Source organism: Entelurus aequoreus, linkage group LG26 (genome assembly GCF_033978785.1).
Source record: "Entelurus aequoreus isolate RoL-2023_Sb linkage group LG26, RoL_Eaeq_v1.1, whole genome shotgun sequence".
Lineage (NCBI taxonomy): Eukaryota > Metazoa > Chordata > Actinopteri > Syngnathiformes > Syngnathidae > Entelurus > Entelurus aequoreus.
In genome coordinates this window covers 6294572-6318515 of record NC_084756.1, presented here as the reverse complement: position 1 = coordinate 6318515, position 23944 = coordinate 6294572, and the positions used below count along the sequence as shown (strand labels likewise).

The window sequence follows — 23944 nt, the reverse complement described above, 5'->3', positions numbered from 1 at the left end:
TGTCAACCTTTTCAACCCCCTCCCTGTGTGTGTGTGTGTGTGTGTGTGTGTGTGTGTGTGTGTGTGTGTGTGTGTGTGTGTGTGTGTGTGTGTGTGTGTGTGTGTGCGTGTGTGCAGGCCCAGGCCAGTCAGACTGGCTCGCACAGATGTGTCAGGCTCTGAGGAATGCGTGGAATGCGGAGGCTCTGAAGCAGGCGTGGCCATTCTTTGGCCCGGGGCAGAGGGAGGCGGGGCTTAGCTGGATATTGGAGAGGCAGTCCTGCTGGGCTGGCCAAGCGCCAAGAGTGCCGGCGGGTTCTGCCGAGGCGAGAGAGAGAGAGAGACTGGGTGCAATAAGCGGGCCCTCCTGGAGGCTTTCTGTCACGCCGCCTGTGGACCAACAATGGAGACACTTGGTGGAGGCCGTGTCAGTGTTGAGATCTTTTTCAGGCCAAGACTTCCAAGCCACAGGAAGTCAGCCTGCGTGACTTGGAAGCAACAATGTTTTGCCCTAAAGCAACACTTCTGCTGCACCACACAACTTGTATGCAGCTTACAGACTCACACAGGCCCAGAATAGTGTGTGCAAAATACTGTGTGCAAAACAGTGTCTGCAACATTGTGTGTGCAAAATAATGTGTGCAAATTAGTGTCTGCACAATAATAGTGTCTATAAAATAGTGTGTGCAAAATAGTCTCTGCAAAATAATGTGTGCAAAATAGTGTCTGCAAAATAGTCTGCAAAATAGTGTGTGCAATATAGTGTCTGCAAAATAGTGTGTGCAAAATAGTCTCTGCAAAATAGTGTGTGCAAAATAGTGTCTGCAAAATAGTGTGTGCAAAATAATCTCTGCAAAATAGTGTCTGCAAAATAGTGTCTGCAAAATATTCTGCGCAAAATAGTGTGTGCAAAATAGTGTGTGCAAAATAATGTGTGCAAAATAGTGTGTGCAAAATAATATGTGCAAAATAGTTTGTGCAAAATAGTGTGTGCAAAATAGTGTCTGCAAAATAGTGGTTGCAAATTGTTTGTGCAAAATAATGTGTGCAAAATAGTGTGTGCAAAATAGTATGTGCAAAATAATGTGTGCAAAATAGTGTGTGCAAAATGGTTTGTGCAAAATATGTGTACAAAATAGTGTGTGCAAAATATCAGACGGAGCTGCGAGAGTAAAAAATAGTCTCCTGCGTCCTAATGAGGCTGCAACCTCCTTACCAGCAGCCAATGAGGTGACACATGCTCCTGGTGTGTTGACTTGGCAAGTGACATCACATGTTGACTTGACAAGTGACATCACATGTTGACTTGACAAGTGACATCACATGTTGACTTGACAAGTGGAGAACATCACATGTGTTGACATCACATGTGTTGACATCACATGTGGTGACATCAATGTGGTGACATCAATGTGGTGACATCACATGTGGTGACATCAATGTGGTGACATCCCATGTGGTGACATCAATGTGGTGACATCACATGTAGTGACATCACATGTGGTGACATCATGTAGTGACATCACATGTGGTGACATCACATGAGGTGACATACCATTGGGTGACATTACATGTGGTGACGTCCATGTGGTGACGTCCATGTGGTGACATCACATGGGATGTAACCACATTGATGTCAACACATGTGATGTCAACACATGTGATGTCACCACATTGATGTCACCACATTGATGTCAACACATGTGATGTCAACACATGTGATGTCAACACATGTGATGTCAACACATGTGTTGTCACCACGTTGATGTCACCACATGTGATGTCAACACATGTGATGTCACTACATGTGATGTCACCACATTGATGTCACCACATGTGATGTCACCACATGTGATGTCACCACATTGATGTCACCACAATATGATGTCACCACATGGATGTCACCACATGTGATGTCACCACATGGATGATACCACTTGTGATGTCACCACATGTGATGTTCTCCACTTGTCAAGTCAACATGTGATGTCACTTGTCAAGTCAACATGTGATGCCACTTGTCAAGTCAACACACCAGGAGCATGCACTACATGATGTCACCACATGTGATGTCACTACATGTGATGTCACCACATGTGATGTTACCACATTGATGTCACCACATGTGATGTCACCACATTGATGTCACCACAATATGATGTCACCACATGGATGTCACCACATAGATGATACCACTTGTGATGTCACCACATGTGATGTTCTCCACTTGTCAAGTCAACATGTGATGTCACTTGTCAAGTCAACACACCAGGAGCATGCACTACATGATGTCACCACATGTGATGTCACCACATGTGATGTCCCCACATGTGATGTCACCACATGTGATGTCACTACATGATGTCACCACATGTGATGTAACTACATGATGTCACCACATGTGATGTCACTACATGATGTGACTAAGTCTGTGTGTCATGTGACCTGTGACTAAGTCTGTGTGTCATGTGACCTGTGACTAAGTCTGTGTGTCATGTGACCTGTGACTAAGTCTGTGTGTCATGTGACCTGTGACTAAGTATGTGTGTCATGTGACCTGTGACTACGTCTGTGTGTCATGTGACCTGTGACTAAGTCTGTGTGTCATGTGACCTGTGACTAAGTCTGTGTGTCATGTGACCTGTGACTAAGTCTGTTTGTCATGTGACCTGTGACTAAGTCTGTGTGTCATGTGACCTGTGACTAAGTCTGTTTGTCATGTGACCTGTGACTAAGTATGTGTGTCATGTGACCTGTGACTAAGTCTGTTTGTCATGTGACCTGTGACTAAGTCTGTGTGTCATGTGACCTGTGACTAAGTCTGTGTGTCATGTGACCTGTGACTAAGTCTGTTTGTCATGTGACCTGTGACTAAGTCTGTGTGTCATGTGACCTGTGACTAAGTCTGTTTGTCATTTGACCTGTGACTAAGTCTGTGTGTCACGTGACCTGTGACTAAGTCTGTGTGTCATGTGACCTGTGACTAAGTCTGTGTGTCATGTGACCTGTGACTAAGTCTGTTTGTCATGTGACCTGTGACTAATTCTGTGTGTCATGTGACCTGTGACTAAGTCTGTGTGTCATGTGACCTGTGACTAAGTCTGTTTGTCATGCGACCTGTGACTAAGTATGTGTGTCATGTGACCTGTGACTAAGTCTGTTTGTCATGTGACCTGTGACTAAGTCTGTGTGTCATGTGACCTGTGACTAAGTCTGTTTGTCATGTGACCTGTGACTAAGTCTGTGTGTCATGTGACCTGTGACTAAGTCTGTGTGTCATGTGACCTGTGACTAAGTCTGTTTGTCATGTGACCTGTGACTAAGTCTGTGTGTCATGTGACCTGTGACTAAGTCTGTGTGTCTTGTGACCTGTGATTAAGTGTGTGTGTGTCATGTGACCTGTGACTAAGTCTGTGTGTCATGTGACCTGTGAGTAAGTCTGTTTGTCATGTGACCTGTGACTAAGTCTGTGTGTCTTGTGACCTGTGACTAAGTCTGTGTGTCATGTGACCTGTGACTAAGTCTGTTTGTCATGTGACCTGTGACTAAGTATGTTTGTCATGTGACCTGTGACTAAGTCTGTGTCATGTGACCTGTGACTAGGTCTGTGTGTCATGTGACCTGTGACTAAGTATGTGTGTCATGTGACCTGTGACTAAGTCTGTTTGTCATGTGACCTGTGGCTAAGTCTGTTTGTCATGTGACGTGTGACTAAGTCTGTTTGTCATGTGACCTGTGACTAAGTCTGTGTGTCATGTGACCTGTGACTAAGTCTGTGTGTCATGTGACCTGTGACTAAGTCTATTTGTCATGTGACCTGTGACTAAGTCTGTTTGTCATGTGACCTGTGACTAAGTCTGTTTGTCATGTGACCTGTGACTAAGTCTGTGTGTCATGTGACCTGTGACTAAGTCTATTTGTCATGTGACCTGTGACTAAGTCTGTTTGTCATGTGACCTGTGACTAAGTCTGTTTGTCATGTGACCTGTGACTAAGTCTGTTTGTTCACGTCTACTGAGGTTGGAAAAGGTCAAACTGCTTCTTGACCTCTGATGTTGTGCTTGGAGCCACCTTCTGTCCACTGCTGGCTATTACATGTGTAGTGACTACATACCAACACCTAAATAAAGGGGAGCACAAAAAATGTCCTTATTATCTTTATTGTAACCACAAATGTTAGTGTACATGAAACAAATGTTTATTATTGTCATTTAGTCCTTAAATAAAATAGTCAACATACTAGACAACTTGTCTTTTAGTAGTAAGTAAACAAACAAAGACTCCTAATTAGTCTGCTGACGTATGCAGTAACATATTGTGTCATTTATACACCTATTATTTTGTACACATTATGAGGGACAAACTGTAAAAATTGATTATTCATCTACTTGTTCATTTACTGTTAATATCTGCTTATTTTCTGTTTTTGAACATGTTCTATCTACACTTCTGTTAAAATGTAATAATCACTTATTCTTCTCTTCTTTGATACTTGACATTAGTTTTGGAGGATACCACACATTTAGGTGTCGATCCGATACCAAGTAGTTACAGGATCATACATTGGTCATATTCAAAGTCCTCGTGTGTCCAGGGACGTATTTACGGACTTTATAAACATAATATACATTTTTGAAAAAGGAGAAAAGATTTTGTGGTGATAAAAAATATCGATAGTAATATCGACTAGATACGCTCTTGTACTTGGTATCATTACAGTGGATGTCAGGTGTAGATCCACCCATGGCGTTTGTTTACATTTTGACGGCGGTGACCTATTGTATCTTCCTACCGTGTGTAGTGAAGCATGTTTAGCTATTCCTCCTCCTCCAGTGATAATGCTACTTATAAGAAACTTACTTTATTTGGATGTTAGCTGCTAGCTAGCTAGCCATGTCTTAAAGCATCTCTTCCTGAGTGTGTTTCAGTGTTATAACTTCACCTTTATCGGGGGGAACCGGTACTTTTTAGAGGCGGTATAGTACCGAATATGATTGATTAATATGGCGGTACTATACTAGAAGCGGTATAGTGTACTACCCTAGTAGAAAGGTAGATTCCTACATGAACGTGTGTGCCTTCCCTTGGTGTGTGCAGGTCGCAATGAACTGATAGCACGGTACATCAAGCTGAGGACGGGGAAAACTCGCACAAGGAAACAGGTAAATACTTGTGATCATGATATCATAACACAAGCATCGTACTAGTATCATGTCTTCAGGTGCATGACACTATACTCATCCGTCATAACACATTCATAATAATACTCTTCAAATGTGTTCATTCCTCTAGTTGTGCTACAGATGTATTTACTACGATGTCATCATAGACACTATGAGTGAATACTGCTAGCATCATGTAGTCACAGATGTATTTACTATGATGTCATCATAGACACTATCAGTGAATACTGCTAGCATCATGTAGTCACAGATGTATTTACTATGATGTCATCATAGACACTATGAGTGAATACTGCTAGCATCATGTAGTCACAGATTTATTTAGTATGATGTCATCATAGACACTATGAGTGAATACTGCTAGCATCATGTAGTCACAGATGTATTTACTATGATGTCATCATAGACACTATCAGTGAATACTGCTAGCATCATGTAGTCACAGATGTATTTACTATGATGTCATCATAGACACTATGAGTGAATACTGCTAGCATCATGTAGTCACAGATGTATTTAGTATGATGTCATCATAGACACTATGAGTGAATACTGCTAACATCATGTAGTCACAGATGTATTTACTATGATGTCATCATAGACACTATCAGTGAATACTGCTAGCATCTTGTAGTCACAGATGTATTTAGTATGATGTCATCATAGACACTATCAGTGAATACTGCTAGCATCATGTAGTCACAGATGTATTTACTATGATGTCATCATAGACACTATGAGTGAATACTGCTAGCATCATGTAGTCACAGATGTATTTACTATGATGTCATCATAGACACTATGAGTGAATACTGCTAGCATCATGTAGTCACAGATGTATTTACTATGATGTCATCATAGACACTATCAGTGAATACTGCTAGCATCATGTAGTCACAGATGCATTTACTATTATGTCATCATAGACACTAAGTGAATACTGCTAGCATCATGTAGTCACAGATGTATTTAGTATGATGTCATCATAGACACTATCAGTGAATACTGCTAGCATCATGTAGTCACAGATGTATTTAGTATGATGTCATCATAGACACTATCAGTGAATACTGCTGGCATCATGTAGTCACAGATGTATTTAGTATGATGTCATCATAGACATTATCAGTGAATACTGCTAGCATCATGTTGGACGCCACCATGCATTGTAACATTATTTTATTTCACAATAAACGTACAGTGGAACCTCCAAGGTTGAACAAAATCCACCTCAGTAAAGAATGTGAATTAATCTGTTTTAGTATCAAAGCTATACACCACTATTAAATATATTTATATATATATTAGGGGTGTAACGGTACATAAAAATTTCGGTTCGGTACGTACCTCGGTTTAGAGGTCACGGTTCGGTTCATTTTCGGTACAGTAAGAAAACAACAAAATATGAAGTTTTTTTGGTTATTTATTTACCAAATTTGTAAACAATGGCTTTATCCTTTTAACATTGGGAACACTATAATAATTCTGCCCACGTTAATCAACATTAAACTGCCTCAAGTTGTTGCTCAGATTAAATAAAATGACAAAACTTTTCTTCTATATACTGTATAAAAAAGTGCAACATTAAACAGTCTCAAGTCCAACTCATCATGCTTAATTTATTACAACATTTGGGAAGCCTGTAGTTGATTTTTATTATGTAAATGTTATATTTTTATCAACATGAGATAGCAGGGACCCTGCCATTCAAAACTAGGCTGCTACATTACTAATGATTAATGTAACTGTAGCTGAAAAAATGGTGCAATAGGAGAGACTATTCATCCCTGAACACCATAGAGTTCATGTAGGCTTAATGATGCAGTTACATTATTATATCAACTATCAGAGACAGAAACTCTTCATTTAACATAATGTCCTTTTTTGCTGCTTCAACACAGCTCAATCAACACAGAAAAAGGTAAAGTGAAATAACCGACAGACAGGGCTTTGCTGTCCATAACGCACGCACGCACGCACACGCACACACACACACACACACACACACACACACACACACACACACACACACACACACACACACACACACACACACACACACACACACCAAAAATGAGCTAACGTTACGCTAAAAGCGAATTAGCCTTCACCTCAAGCCAGGACTGCGAGCGAGCTGACCTGCCGTTTATATTTCTAGAAGGTCAACGGGCTCATAGTGATGTTACTAGTAGTTGACTGGGAGGTGTTTATTATCATTTGGGGAGAGTCCGCAGCCTGATGCTTACCTGCTAAACACTGACTCCATGCGCTCTGAATACGCACTGCTGATTGGCTGTTACCGCTCTGTTTGTAACCAATCAGATAGTTGTGTGGGTGGGGCAATGCTGGGTGCTGTGTAGAGCAGTGGTCCAAGTCTGGAGACAATATATTCCTTTACCAGCCTCTCCAAGCACTTCATAATGATGGGGGTGAGTGCAACGGGGCGGTAATCATTGAGGGAGGAGATTGTGGGTTTTTTAGGCACTGGAATGATTGTGGCCGTCTCAAAACATGATGGTACCACAGCCTGGGTCAGCGAGATGTTGAAGATGTCTGTGAGAACCCCAGCCAGCTGGTCTGCACATCCCTTAAGCACCTTGCCCGCAATGTGTTCAGGTCCCGGTGCTTTCCGGGGGTTCACTCTCCTCAGGGTTTTCCGGACATCCGCTATGTCCAGGTTGAGCGGCTGATCATCAGGGCGAGGGATGGATTTTCTCGCCGAAGTGGTGTTAAGTGCCTCAAACCTTGCAAAGTAGTTGTTAAGGTCATCTAGGAAGCTGATACTGTTGTCACAGGGACGGGGGGTAGCTTTATATTCCGTGATGATCTGTATGCCCTGCCACATTCGTCTAGTGTTTGTGGGGTTCTCGAAGAAGTCCTGCACTTTCTGACTGTGAGCACGCTTTGCAACCTTAATGGCACGGTTCAGGTTAGCTCTGGCTGATTTTAATGCCACCATGTCGCCAGTTTTAAAAGCCTTGTTCCGAGCCTTCAGCATTGCACGTACCTCACTGTTCATCCAGGGTTTCTCGTTGGCCCGTGTGGGGATGTTCTTGATCACTCTGACATCCTCCATGCACTTCTGAATGTATGCGGACACAGACTCTGCATACTCCTCCACACATGTGTGATGATTTTCGGTGGCGGCTGCCTTGAACATGTCCCAGGCTGTGGTTTCGAAGCAGTCTTGTAATGCTGACATTGCTCCCTCTGGCCAGGTCCTCACCTGCTTCACTGTAGCTTGCTTCCTGATCAGCAGGGGCTTGTATGCAGGAATTACCATCACAGATAGATGGTCTGAGGAGCCGAGGTGGGGGCGTGGTGCAGCTTTATATGCATGTTTAATATTACTATACACTAAGTCCAGCTTGTTTCCACCCCTGGTTGCAAAATTCACATATTGATGGAAATAAGGGAACACAGTTTTCATGTTAGCTTTGTTAAAATCCCCTGCCACGATGAAAACTCCCTCTGGATGTGTAGTTTGCAGTTCATTGATGGAGCAGTACAATGCATTCAAAGCTTCTTTGGTGTGAGCACTGGGGGGAATGTACACTGCTGTGAAGATCATAGCACTGAATTTCCTGGGTAAATAAAATGGCCTGCATTTTATAGTTAATAGTTCTACATCAGGAGAGCAGTGACATGATACTATCTTCCCATTGTTGCACCAGTTGTTATTGATGTATGTACAAACACCACCGCCTCTGGATTTACCAGTGAGAGTGCTGCTCCTGTCCGACCGAAACATAGTTAGCCCCTCGATGCTAACTGCCTCGCCCGGAACGGATGGTTTCAACCACGTTTCTGTGAGAAATATGGCGTAGCAGTCTCTCATCTCGCGTCTTACATATAAATCCAGCTTCAGGTAGTCCAGTTTGTTCTCTAGGGAGCGGACATTTGAAAGCAGGATGGAAGGAAGTGGCGGTCTGTGAGGATTAGCCTTTAGCTTTGTTGTTAGCCCCGCTCGGCATCCCCGCTTCTGCTTCCGATCACACCGCTTACGTGTCTTCTGTTGACGGTCCCCGCTGGTACTTGACTCCGTTGCTTCACGGGCCGCTGGATGTAGCCGGCGTAGAATTCCCATGCTAGCGAGGAGGTCCAACGTACACGCATCTTTCAGTACAAAACGGCCCGTGTTATCCACATCCAAAATTGTCTGGCGGTCGTATGTGACCACGGAGTGTCCACGCTGGAAGCCAGCCATGAATTTCACAGAATTTTCTGGTATTTTTTGCCAAAATGTTCAATGACTACCGTGAGCGTCTGCAAGCCGCAGCCCGTCAAGGCGCCGCCATCTTGACATGGTAACAACATAGTAAGAATATGGTAAGAACATGTAACAACATGGTAACAACATGGTAACAACATGGTAACAACATGTAACAACATGGTAATAACATGGTAACAACATGGTAACATGTAAGAACATGGTAATAACGTGGTAACAACAAGGTAATCACATGGTTACAACATGGTTTTAACATGGTAATAACATGGTATTAACATGGTAGCAACATGGTAACAACATGGTAATAAAATGGTAATAACATGGTAAAAACAAGGTAATTACATGGTAACAACATGGTTTTAACATGGTAACAACATGTAACAACATGGTAATAACATGGCAACAACATGGTAACAACAAGGTAATAACATGGTAACAACATTGTTTTAACATGGTAATAACATGGTATTAACATGGTAACAACATAGTAACAACATGTAATAACATGGTAACAACATGTATTAACGTGGTAATAACATGGTAACAACATGGTAATAACATGGTAACAACATGGTAATAACATGGTAAAAACAAGGTAACAACATGTAACAACATGGTAATAACATGGCAACAACATGGTAACAACAAGGTAATAACATGTTAACAACATGGTTTTAACATGGTAATAACATGGTATTAACATGGTAACAACATAGTAACAACATGTAATAACATGGTAACATGTATTAACGTGGTAATAACATGGTAACAACATGGTAATAACATGGTAACAACATAGTAACAACATGGTCATAACATGGTAACAACATTTTGGTAATAATATGGTATTAACATGGTAACAACATAGTAACATGTAATAACATGGTAACAACATAGTAACATGTAATAACATGGTAACAACATGTATTAACGTGGTAATAACATGGTAACAACATAGTAACAGCATAGTAACAACATATAATAACATGATATTAACATGGTATTAACATGGTAATAACATGGTAACAACATAGTAATAACATGGTAATAACATGGTAACAACATAGTAATAACATGGTAATAACATGGTAACAACATGGTAACAACATAGTAACAACATGGTAATAACATGGTAATAACATGGTAATAACATGGTAACAACATGTAATAACATGGTAACAACATGTATTAACATGGTAATAACATGGTAGCAACATGTGCAGGTCAGAGAAGAAGAACATGATCAATAATTGTCATCAAATGGAATAGTAAGATGTCACACTCCTATTATTAATATCAACTTCAAACTGCAATTGACTAAAAAAATCCAAACAAGTTGAGTGTGAATCTACTGGCTTCTTCAGAAGTCCAGCAGACCTGGAGAGGTTCCACTGTGCGTGTGTCCTAGTTGGTCCTGCAGGCATGAGAGTGTTGTGTTGTGTTGTGTTGTGTTGTGTTGTGTGTCACACCCCCAGGTGTCTAGTCACATACGAGAGTGTTGTGTTGTGTGTCACACCCCCAGGTGTCTAGTCACATACAGGTGTTAGCCCGCAAGAAGGTCCGTGAGTACCAGGCGGGGATCAAGGTAGGTGATGCCTGGGCGTCTCTTTCCTCTTTTGGTTACGGCTTCTCTCTTCCCTTCTCCTGTCCTTCCTGGTCCTGTCCCTCCTCTCTGGCTATTCTCCAATGCAGGTTTCTAGCCACTTGCAGGTTCTCGCCCGGAGAAAATCTCGCGAGATCCAGTCAAAGCTAAAGGTATGCGCTTCACAGCGGGGCTGCAGAAGACTTGCCACTCACCTCTTTGTGTCCCAGCATGACTAGATGTCCTCCTGCTTCAGTGCCATGACTAGATGCTAAGCATGTCCTCCTGCATGACTAGATGCTAAACATGTCCTCCTGCATGACTAGATGCTAAACATGTCCTCCTGCATGACTAGATGCTAAACATGTCCTCCTGCATGACTAGATGCTAAACATGTCCTCCTGCATGACTAGATGCTAAACATGTCCTCCTGCATGACTAGATGCTAAACATGTCCTCCTGCATGACTAGATGCTAAACATGTCCTCCTGCATGACTAGACGCTAAACATGTCCTGCTGCTTCAGTGCCATGCATGACAGCTCCTCCTCACTTTCTTACCAACAATACGAGGCTGAAGTAGACACAGGCTGACTACTCCATGCTAATACATCATATATATACTGTATATATATATATATTATATCAACAATAAGAGGCTGACACGCTTTGTCTTTCACGCTTGGACAGCATGCTCTCCTCTGACCTTCATCTTCATCATGTTCAACCATAATCTCTTCCTTCTATCTCCTTCTTTCCTTTCCTTTGACCTTCCTCCAGTCACATGTGACATAAAGAACCCTAACTCCTTCATGATGACTAATCCTGCAGCAAAGTGATCTTCAGTGGTGTCACATACCAATTTAGACCAATTTCTAGTTAGGGCTGCACCATTAATCCAGCTTTTAATTACTGAGATAAATACACTTCCCCCCCCCCAAAACTATACACCGCACCCACCAATTTTTGAAGAAAAAAAAAATGTTTTCATATATAAGTGGCAGATATATAGGTTGTGAAATGAGTTATTTACACAGAATGTTTATTTACATACTTTCATTGTTTCCAAACGGCTGATCAAACAGTTTTTTTTAGTAGTCAGAATAAGAAAGTTTATAAAATAGTTCATCTCTTCATGTACGCCCTCCAACATGACATCAGAGTAAAACTACCATATTTTTCGGACTATAGAGCGTACCAGTATATAAGATACACCCACTAACCTTTAGGGAAAAATATAAAAAAATCCACATGTAAGCCACATATAAGTTGCAGATATATATGTTGTGAAATTATTTATTTACACAGAAAATAATTATTTACACAGAAATCTTCTGTAAATGTTGGTTTACATTCGTTAATTGTTTTCAAATGAAGCAATGTAGTATCTGTTAGTCTACAAAATAACATGTTTTCCCCCCTATTTGGTGGAAAATTTTAGTATTTTTCCAGACTACAAAGCGCACCGGCATATAAGCCGCACCCACTAAATTTTAGGGAAAAATATAAGAAAATCCACATATAAGCCGCACCGGACTATAAGTGGCAGATATATACGTTGTGAACTGAGTTATTTACACAGAAATATTCTGTAAATGTTTATTTACGTACCTTAATTGTTTCCAAATGAAACAATGTAGTAACTGTTAGTCTACAAAATAACATGTTTTCCCCCCATTTGGTGGAAAATTATAGTATTTTTCAGACTACGAAGTGCACCGGTATATAAGCCGCACCCACTAAATTTTACAAGAAAAAATATTTGTCCCATAAATTAGCCACACCGGACTATAAGTGGCAGATATATAGGTTGTAAAATGAGTTATTTACACAGAATGTTTATTTACATACCTTCATTGTTTCCAAACGGCTGATCAAACAGTTTTTTTTATTAGTCAGAGTAAGAAAGTTTATAAGATAGTTCATCTCTTCATGTACGCCCTCCAACATGACATCAGAGTAAAACTACCATATTTTTCGGACTATAGAGCGTACCAGTATATAAGATACACCCACTAACCTTTAGGGAAAAATATAGAAAATCCATATATAAGCTGCACCGGACTATAAGTGGCAGATATATACGATGTGAAATTAGTTATTTACACAGAAATATTCTGTAAATGTTTACCTTATTGTTTTCAAATGAAGCAATGTAGTAACTGTTAGTCTACACAATAACATGTTTTCCCCCCCATTTGGTGGAAAATTATGGTATTTTTCAGACTACAAAGCGCATATATATATATATATATATATATATATATATATATATATATATATATATATATATATATATATATATATATATATATATATATATATATATATATATATATATATATATATATATGTATAAGCCGCACCCACTACATTTTACAAGAAAAAATATTGTTCCCATAAATTAGCCGCACCGGACTATAAGTCACAGATATATAGGTTGTGAAGTTAATTACACAGAAATATTCTGTAAATGTTTATTTACATACCTTAATTGTTTCTAAACAGTGTCTGTAACAGGGCAGTAAAACGGCTGATCAAACAAAACAGAAGTCATGGTCATGGAGCCACTAGCTGCGCAAGCTAACTCTCCAATCAGCCAAACAGACTCAATAACTCCACTCAGACGTTGTGCTGAATTTACTGAGGAATTTGTGAAAGTGAAACAATACAAAAAGAATGTAAGTTAATGATAATAACACAGACACTTGAAAACCTGTTAGCATATTAGCTAATGCTAACGAATCTAGCTTGACTACATTACGATAGCAGGTACAAATATGCATGAAAACACTCCTACAGACATCACACATGGGACACTTTAGTAAGTAAGAATAGTTTTAGTTATATTGTAAAACTTGTAAACGTCACCTAGTGTTGAATGAAGAATACATACGAGTAGAACGCTATGGACGGCTAGAAGACGAAGCGGCACTTCTACTTCTGGTTGAAGGCTCTAAATTGAAGTACAATGCAGCACCTGCACTCGTCCTGAAGATGGCGATGTAGCACAAACAACAACACAGCTTAGAGTCTGGAATTTATGCTAACAGCGAGAAGTGGAGGTGTTTTAACCCGGCCATCACCAGCATGTGAGTGTTGGTTGTTTTCCCTCAGAAGTGTTCAAGTTTGCCTGCACTGCAGGGGAGGCAGCCAGGATGCTCATTTGGAAACAGTTTGAATGGCGACTAGAAGTTCATCAATACAGGAAGTCAAACACTTGGCCTGCATCCATACATTTGTTTATGCAGTAGAATGAACTAAACATATAGTGAGCCCTCTTTTGCTCATCCACAATCTTTGTCTCAGTGGGCGGAGAGCAAGACACAGGGAGCACGGAGAGAGAGAGAGCCTCGCTCCTCATGAGCTGACTCTTGCTAGAGTTTATTTACCAGTTAGAATGCAGAATTGTGTGTTCTTGTCTCAGATAGAGGATTGTGTTGTTGTTGTTGTTGATGTTGTAGCTTTGTTTAACCTTTATTTACCAAGGAAAGTCCCATTGAGATGAACTATCTCTTATTCAAGGGAGTCCTGCACATCTGCAACCTTCTACCCTTGGAGTTGGAGTGTTTCTAATGTTAAAGAGTTGGAGTGTTTCTAAAGTTAAAGAGTTGGAGTGTTTCTAAAGTTAAAGAGTTGGAGTGTTTCTAAAGTTAAAGAGTTGGAGTGTTTCTAATGTTAAAGAGTTGGAGTGTTTCTAATGTTAAAGAGTTGGAGTGTTTCTAATGTTGAAGAGTTGGAGTGTTTCTAATGTTGAAGGGTTGGAGTGTTTTTAAAGTTAACGAGTTGGAGTGTTTCTAAAGTTAAAGAGTTGGAGTGTGTTTCTAAAGTTAAAGGGTTGGAGTGTTTCTAAAGTTAAAGAGTTGGAGTGTTTTTAAAGTTAAAGAGTTGGAGTGTTTCTGAAGTTAAAGAGTTGGAGTGTTTTTAAAGTTAAAGAGTTGGAGTGTTTCTAATGTTGAAGAGTTGGAGTGTTTCTAATGTTGAAGGGTTGGAGTGTTTCTAATGTTGAAGGGTTGGAGTGTTTCTAAAGTTAAAGGGTTGGAGTGTTTCTAAAGTTTAAGAGTTGGAGTGTTTCTAAAGTTAAAGCGTTGGAGTGTTTCTAAAGTTAAAGGGCTGGAGTGTTTCTAAAGTTAAAGGGTTGGAGTGTTTCTAAAGTTAAAGGGTTGGAGTGTTTCTAAAGTTAAAGAGTTGGAGTGTTTCTAAAGTTAAAGAGTTGGAGTGTTTCTAATGTTAAAGAGTTGGAGTGTTTCTAGTGTTGAAGAGTTGGAGTGTTTCTAATGTTGAAGGGTTGGAGTGTTTTTAAAGTTAACGAGTTGGAGTGTTTCTAAAGTTAAAGAGTTGGAGTGTTTCTAAAGTTAAAGGGTTGGAGTGTTTCTAAAGTTAAAGAGTTGGAGTGTTTCTGAAGTTAAAGAGTTGGAGTGTTTTTAAAGTTAAAGAGTTGGAGTGTTTCTAATGTTGAATGGTTGGAGTGTTTCTAATGTTGAAGGGTTGGAGTGTTTCTAAAGTTAAAGGGTTGGAGTGTTTCTAAAGTTAAAGAGTTGGAGTGTTTCTAATGTTAAAGAGTTGGAGTGTTTCTAAAGTTAAAGAGTTGGAGTGTTTTTAAAGTTAAAGAGTTGGAGTGTTTCTAAAGTTAAAGAGTTGGAGTGTTTCTAATGTTAAAGAGTTGGAGTGTTTCTAATGTTAAAGAGTTGGAGTGTTTCTAATGTTGAAGAGTTGGAGTGTTTCTAATGTTGAAGGGTTGGAGTGTTTTTAAAGTTAACGAGTTGGAGTGTTTCTAAAGTTAAAGAGTTGGAGTGTGTTTCTAAAGTTAAAGGGTTGGAGTGTTTCTAAAGTTAAAGAGTTGGAGTGTTTTTAAAGTTAAAGAGTTGGAGTGTTTTTAAAGTTAAAGAGTTGGAGTGTTTCTAATGTTGAATAGTTGGAGTGTTTCTAATGTTGAAGGGTTGGAGTGTTTCTAATGTTGAAGGGTTGGAGTGTTTCTAAAGTTAAAGGGTTGGAGTGTTTCTAAAGTTTAAGAGTTGGAGTGTTTCTAAAGTTAAAGCGTTGGAGTGTTTCTAAAGTTAAAGGGCTGGAGTGTTTCTAAAGTTAAAGGGTTGGAGTGTTTCTAAAGTTAAAGGGTTGGAGTGTTTCTAAAGTTAAAGAGTTGGAGTGTTTCTAAAGTTAAAGAGTTGGAGTGTTTCTAATGTTAAAGAGTTGGAGTGTTTCTAGTGTTGAAGAGTTGGAGTGTTTCTAATGTTGAAGGGTTGGAGTGTTTTTAAAGTTAACGAGTTGGAGTGTTTCTAAAGTTAAAGAGTTGGAGTGTTTCTAAAGTTAAAGGGTTGGAGTGTTTCTAAAGTTAAAGAGTTGGAGTGTTTCTGAAGTTAAAGAGTTGGAGTGTTTTTAAAGTTAAAGAGTTGGAGTGTTTCTAATGTTGAATGGTTGGAGTGTTTCTAATGTTGAAGGGTTGGAGTGTTTCTAAAGTTAAAGGGTTGGAGTGTTTCTAAAGTTTAAGAGTTGGAGTGTTTCTAAAGTTAAAGCGTTGGAGTGTTTCTAAAGTTAAAGAGTTGGAGTGTTTCTAATGTTAAAGAGTTGGAGTGTTTCTAAAGTTAAAGAGTTGGAGTGTTTCTAATGTTAAAGAGTTGGAGTGTTTCTAAAGTTAAAGAGTTGGAGTGTTTCTAAAGTTAAAGGGTTGGAGTGTTTCTAAAGTTAAAGAGTTGGAGTGTTTCTAAAGTTAAAGGGTTGGAGTCTTTCTAAAGTTAAAGCGTTGGAGTCTTTCTAAAGTTAAAGAGTTGGAGTGTTTCTAAAGTTAAAGGGTTGGAGTGTTTCTAAAGTTAAAGGGTTGGAGTGTTTCTAAAGTTAAAGAGTTGGAGTGTTTCTAAAGTTAAAGAGTTGGAGTGTTTCTAATGTTAAAGAGTTGGAGTGTTATTAATGTTAAAGAGTTGGAGTGTTTCTAATGTTGCAGGGTTGGAGTGTTTCTAATGTTAAAGAGTTGGAGTGTTTCTAATGTTAAAGAGTTGGAGTGTTTCTAATGTTAAAGGGTTGGAGTGTTTCTAAAGTTAAAGAGTTGGAGTGTTTCTAATGTTAAAGAGTTGGAGTGTTTCTAAAGTTAAAGAGTTGGAGTGTTTCTAATGTTAAAGAGTTGGAGTCTTTCTAAAGTTAAAGAGTTGGAGTGTTTCTAAAGTTAAAGAGTTGGAGTGTTTCTAAAGTTAAAGGGTTGGAGTGTTTCTAATGTTAAAGAGTTGCAGTGTTTCTAAAGTTAAAGAGTTGGAGTGTTTCTAAAGTTAAAGAGTTGGAGTGTTTCTAAAGTTAAAGGGTTGGAGTGTTTCTAATGTTAAAGAGTTGCAGTGTTTCTAAAGTTAAAGGGTTGGAGTGTTTCTAAAGTTAAAGAGTTGGAGTGTTTCTAAAGTTAAAGGGTTGGAGTGTTTCTAATGTTAAAGAGTTGGAGTGTTTCTAATGTTGAAGAGTTGGAGTGTTTCTAATGTTGAAGGGTTGGAGTGTTTCTAAAGTTAAAGAGTTGGAGTGTTTCTAAAGTTAAAGAGTTGGAGTGTTTCTAAAGTTAAAGGGTTGGAGTGTTTCTAAAGTTAAAGAGTTGGAGTGTTTCTAAAGTTAAAGAGTTGGAGTGTTTCTAAAGTTAAAGGGTTGGAGTGTTTCTAAAGTTAAAGGGTTGGAGTGTTTCTAAAGTTAAAGAGTTGGAGTGTTTCTAAAGTTAAAGAGTTGGAGGGTTTCTAATGTTGAAGAGTTGGAGTGTTTCTAATGTTGAAGGGTTGGAGTGTTTCTAATGTTAAAGGGTTGGAGTGTTTCTAATGTTAAAGGGTTGGAGTGTTTCTAAAGTTAAAGGGTTGGAGTGTTTCTAATGTTGAAGGGTTGGAGTGTTTCTAATGTTGAAGGGTTGGAGTGTTTCTAAAGTTAAAGAGTTGGAGTGTTTCTAAAGTTAAAGGGTTGGAGTGTTTCTAAAGTTAAAGAGTTGGAGAGTTTCTAAAGTTAAAGAGTTGGAGTGTTTCTAAAGTTAAAGAGTTGGAGTGTTTCTAAAGTTAAAGGGTTGGAGAGTTTCTAAAGTCAAAGTGTTGGAGTGTTTCTAATGTTAAAGTGTTGGAGTGTTTCTAATGTTAAAGAGTTGGAGTGTTTCTAAAGTTAAAGATTTGGAGTGTTTCTAATGTTAAAGAGAGGGGAACCACAACTAAGTCAATTTAGCAAAAGTGTATTTATTAAACAGTTATTAAGCAGTGGCACAAACATTCATGTCATTTCAAAACAGAAAGTGCAAGATTGTCAGAGACATTTTAAAACAAGCTATTAGTGCACTTTTGTGCATGATGTCACTAAGATGACATCAAAACAACATTCAATTAAAGTGCACTTTTTGTACAGAACGTCACTACAATAGTTTCAAACAAATAAAGTGCACTTTTGTGCATGATGTCACACAAGATATTTCAATAAGTGTCAAATTAAAAATGAGCTGCATAATAGGAAATCAAATAGTGTATGTCCTTCACTATGTGGTAGGTTCCTGCGGACGTTATCTCCTTCTGTTGTTGACTATTTGTGTCATACGGTGTTGATGTGGAAATGGTTGCTTGGGCATTTTGTGGGTGTGGCACCGACGGAGATGTTGACATGCGGAGTTTCAAGCACTCTTCATCCTCTAGCGGGTGACTTTTCAAATGATGCTACATGTTAGCAGTAATGCTACTTTTTGCCGCACACTTGACAAATTACGGTTGTCTGTTCAACATCTTCCCGCTTGAAGCCAAACCACTGCCAGACGATGGACCCCCTGCTGTTTTTCTTGGGAATTCATTATTCCTTCATTTGTTACAAAATAGTCATTTTCTATATCGCACAGAGACAAACCCACGATATATCGCGTATATTCCATGTATCACCCAGACCTAATTGCAACAACTGCAACATCTACTTTTGGCAGATGAAGATTTAAGTGAAGTGATTAATTGTTCATTGTTGGAATTCAGTTAGAATTTGTTTCTATCTACAACTTTTTTAATTTCTCATGAAATTATATATTTCAACACTCTTGTATAAATTATATATTTCAACACTCTTGTATAAATTATATATTTCAACTCTCTTGTATAAATTATATATTTCAACACTACTTGTATTCATAGCATATTTGTTATTTTCTCCTCACTGTGTGTTCATTATTCTATATTTAGTCCAGGATATAAATATTTATTACTTTATTGTGAAAGTCAAACAAAGCCAGCGGTCAATTCTTCTTGGTTGAGATGCAAGTTCTTTATAGTCTGGACCACAAGTCCCAAGTAGACTTTATAGTCTGGACCACACGTCTCAAGTAGACTTTATAGTCTGGACCACAAGTCCCAAGTACACTTTATAGTCTGGACCACACGTCTCAAGTAGACTTTATAGTCTGGACCACAAGTCCCAAGTAGACTTCATAGTCTGGACCACACGTCTCAAGTAGACTTTATAGTCTGGACCACAAGTCCCAAGTAGACTTCATAATCTGGACCACAAGTCTCAAGTAGACTTTATAGTCTGGACCGCAAGTCTCAAGTAGACTTTATAGTCTAGACCACAAGTCCCAAGTAGACTTTATAGTCTGGACCACAAGTCTCAAGTAGACTTCATAGTCTGGACCACAAGTCCCAAGTAGACTTTATAGTCTGGACCGCAAGTCTCAAGTAGACTTCATAGTCTGGACCACCATTCCCAAGTAGACTTTATAGTCTGGACCGCAAGTCTCAAGTAGACTTCATAGTCTGGACCACAAGTCCCAAGTAGACTTTATAGTCTGGACCACAAGTCCCAAGTAGACTTCATAGTCTGGACCACAAGTCTCAAGTAGACTTCATAGTCTGGACCACAAGTCTCAAGTAGACTTTATAGTCTGGACCACAAGTCCCAAGTAGACTTCATAGTCTGGACCATAAATCTCAAGTAGACTTTATAGTCTGGCCCACAAGTCCCAAGTAGACTTTATAGTCTGGACCACAAGTCCCAAGTAGACTTTATAGTCTGGACCATAAGTCTCAAGTAGACTTTATAGTCTGGACCACAAGTCCCAAGTAGACTTTATAGTCTGGACCATAAGTCTCAAGTAGACTTTATAGTCTGGACCACAAGTCCCAAGTATACCTTATAGTCTGGACCACAAGTCCCAAGTAGACTTTATAGTCTGGACCACAAGTCCCAAGTAGACTTCATAGTATGGACCATAAGTCTCAAGTAGACTTTATAGTCTGGCCCACAAGTCCCAAGTAGACTTTATAGTCTGGCCCACAATTCCCAAGTAGACTTTAGAGTCTGGACCACAAGTCTCAAGTAGACTTTATATTCTGGACCACAAGTCTCAACTAGACTTCATAGTCTGGACCACAAATCCCAAGTAGACTTTATAGTCTAGACCACAATTCCCAAGTAGACTTTATAGTCTGGACCACAAGTCTAAAGTATACTTTATATTCTGGACCACAAGTCTCAACTAGACTTCATAGTCTGGACCACAAGTCCCAAGTAGACTTTATAGTCTGAACTGCAAGTCTCAAGTAGACTTTATAGTCTAGACCACAATTCCCAAGTAGACTTTATATTCTGGACCACAAGTCTCAACTAGACTTCATAGTCTGGACCACAAGTCCCAAGTAGACTTTATAGTCCGGACCGCAAGTCTCAAGTAGACTTCATAGTCTGGACCACAAGTCTCAAGTAGACTTTATAGTCTGGAGCACAAGTCCCGTAGACTTTATAGTCTGGACCACAAGTCTCAAGTAGACGTCATAGTCTGGAGCACAACTCCCAAGTAGAGTTTATATTCTGGACCACAAATCTCAAGTAGAGTTCATAGTCTGGACCACAAGTCTCAAGTAGACTTTATAGTCTGGACCACAAGTCCCAAGTAGACTTCATAGTCTGGACCAGAAGTCCCAAGAAGACTTCATAGTCTGGACCAGAAGTTCCAAGTAGACTTCATAGTCTGGACCATAAGTCTCAAGTAGACTTTATAGTCTGGACCACAAGTCTCAAGTAGACTTTATAGTCTGGACCACAAGTCCCAAGTAAACTTCATAGTCTGGACCAAAAGTCCCAAGTCGACTTCATAGTCTGGACCACAAGTCTCAAGTAGACTTCATAGTCTGGCCCACAAGTCTCAAGTAGACTTCATAGTCTGGACCACAAGTCCCAAATAGACTTCATAGTCTGGACCATAAGTCTCAAGTAGACTTTATAGTCTAGACCACAATTCCCAAGTAGACTTTATAGTCCGGACCACAAGTCTCAAGTAGACTTTATAGTCTGGACCACAAGTCTCAACTAGACTTCATAGTCTGGACCACAAGTCCCAAGTCGACTTAATAGTCTGGACCACAAGTCTCAAGTAGACTTTATAGTCTGGACCATAAGTCTCAAGTAAACTTCATAGTCTGTCCCACAAGTCTCAAGTAGACTTCATAGTCTGGACCACAAGTCCCAAATCGACTTCATAGTCTGGACCATAAGTCTCAAGTAGACTTTATAGTCAAGACCACAATTCCCAAGTAGACTTTATAGTCTGGACCACGAGTCTCAAGTAGACTTTATAGTCTGGACCACAAGTCTCAACTAGACTTCATAGTCTGGACCACAAGCCCCAAGTAGACTTCATAGTCTGGACCACAAGTCTCAAGTAGACTTTATAGTCTGGACCACAAGTCTCAAGTAGACTTCATAGTCTGGCCCACAAGTCTCAAGTAGACTTCATAGACTGGACCACAAGTCCCAAATAGACTTCATAGTCTTGACCATAAGTCTCAAGTAGATTTGATAGTCTAGACCACAATTCCCAAGTAGACTTTATAGTCTGGACCACAAGTCTCAAGTATACTTTATATTCTGGACCACAAGTCTCAACTAGACTTCATAGTCTGGATCACGAGTCCCAAGTAGACTTTATAGTCTGGACCACAAGTCTCAAGTAGACTTTATAGTCTAGACCACAATTCCCAAGTAGACTTTATAGTCTGGACCACAAGTCTCAAGTAGACTTTATATTCTGGACCACAAGTCTCAACTAGACTTCATAGTCTGGACCACAAGTCCCAAGTAGACTTTATAGTCTGGACCGCAAGTCTCAAGTAGACTTCATAGTCTTGACCACAAGTCTCAAGTAGACGTTATAGTCTGGACCACAGGTCCCAAGTAGACTTCATAGTCTGGACCACAAGTCTCAAGTAGACGTTATAGTCTGGACCACAAGTCCCAAGTAGACTTTATAGTCTGGACCATAAGTCTCAAGTAGACTTTATATTCTGGACCACAAGTCTCAACTAGACTTCATAGTCTGGACCACAAGTCCCAAGTAGACTTTATAGTCTGGACCGCAAGTCTCAAGTAGACTTCATAGTCTGGACCACAAGTCTCAAGTAGACGTTATAGTCCGGACCACAAGTCCCAAGTAGACTTTATAGTCTGGACCACAAGTCTCAAGTAGACGTTATAGTCTGGAGCACAACTCCCAAGTAGAGTTTATAGTCTGGACCACAACTCCCAAGTAGAGTTTATAGTCTGGACCACAAATCTCAAGTAGACTTCATAGTCTAGACCACAAGTCTCAAGTAGACTTTATAGTCTGGACCACAAGTCCCAAGTAGACTTCCTAGTCTGGAGCACAAGTCCCAAGTAGACTTCCTAGTCTGGAGCACAAGTCCCAAGTAGACTTCCTAGTCTGGAGCACAAGTCCCAAGTCGACTTCCTAGTACTAATGTTTCTTCTCTGTTTTATATTCTGCTTCAGGCAATGAACTTGGTAAGTCAACATTACTTCCTCCTACATTCAGCATCATTGCGCCCCCTATGGCCTCTGCTGGCATGGCACCCCTTCTCCCCCGTGATGCATTCAGGTTCTTCCCAATGATGCATTTAGGTGTCCTGCAGCTGCTGTGCTTGCTTGGTTCAGGTGCTGCTGGTTTGATGTTTGGGCTCCACACTTTGCTTCAAACTTGTGCTTTATTTTATTTGGCCAAGTTGCAAAAAAACAAAACAAGCAGGAAAGTTTAGGAGCTTGAAGTTTGCTTCAATATTTCATTTTGTTTGCCATCTCGTATTTAAACACGTGAAGCCTCTTTTCATCACGCTGCTGCACGCGCTTACATCCAGCTGCCGTCCTCATCCTCCCGTTACCATGGTGACCACACACACGCTTACATCCAGCTGCTCTCCTCATCCTCCCGTTACCATGGTGACCACACACACGCTTACATCCAGCTGCTCTCCTCATCCTCCCGTTACCATGGTGACTACACACGCGCTTACATCCAGCTGCTCTCCTCATCCTCCCGTTACCATGGTGACCACACACACACTTACATCCAGCTGCTCTCCTCATCCTCCCGTTACCATGGTGACCACACACACTCTTACATCCAGCTGCTCCCCTCATCCTCCCGTTACCATGGTGACCACACACACTCTTACATCCAGCTGCTCCCCTCATCCTCCCCTTATCATGGTGACCACACACACTCTTACATCCAGCTGCTCTCCTCATCCTCCCGTTACCTTGGTGACCACACACGCGCTTACATCCAGCTGCTGTCCTCATCCTCCTGTTTCCATGGTGACTACACACGTGCTTACATCCAGCTGCCGTCCTCATCCTCCCGTTACCATGGTGACCACACACGCGCTTACATCCAGCTGCTGTCCTCATCCTCCTGTTTCCATGGTGACCACACTCTGCTTTACTTAACTCACGTAACCATTCTTTAACATTACTCTTTGACGACTGAAATAACAAAACATGTTCAGTCCACAGCTGTCAAACTCCTCTCCACTGAGGGCCACATCACACTTATGAGGGCCACATCGCACTTGTGAGGGCCACATCAGACTTATGAGGGCCACATCGCACTTGTGAGGGCCACATCGCACTTGTGAGGGCCACATCGCACTTGTGAGGGCCACATCAGACTTATGAGGGCCACATCGCACTTGTGAGGGCCACATCACACTTATGAGGGCCACATTGCACT

At 40.3% G+C, this 23944-nt stretch overlaps 1 protein-coding gene across 6 annotated transcripts in view; it reads left to right on the top strand.

The window, feature by feature from the left end:
• The window catches only part of tead3b (TEA domain family member 3 b), a 150140-nt gene that overhangs the window by 101679 nt on the left and 24517 nt on the right, over positions 1-23944 (top strand). For 2 of the 6 annotated variants that reach the window (XM_062038110.1, XM_062038111.1), the window contains exons 4-7: positions 5077-5141; positions 10916-10978; positions 11086-11148; positions 22708-22719. In XM_062038110.1, the coding sequence (XP_061894094.1) occupies positions 5077-5141; positions 10916-10978; positions 11086-11148; positions 22708-22719 (203 nt within the window). The remainder of the gene's footprint in view (positions 1-5076; positions 5142-10915; positions 10979-11085; positions 11149-22707; positions 22720-23944) is intronic. The other 4 variants (XM_062038112.1, XM_062038113.1, XM_062038115.1 and 1 more) reach the window with 4 other exon arrangements.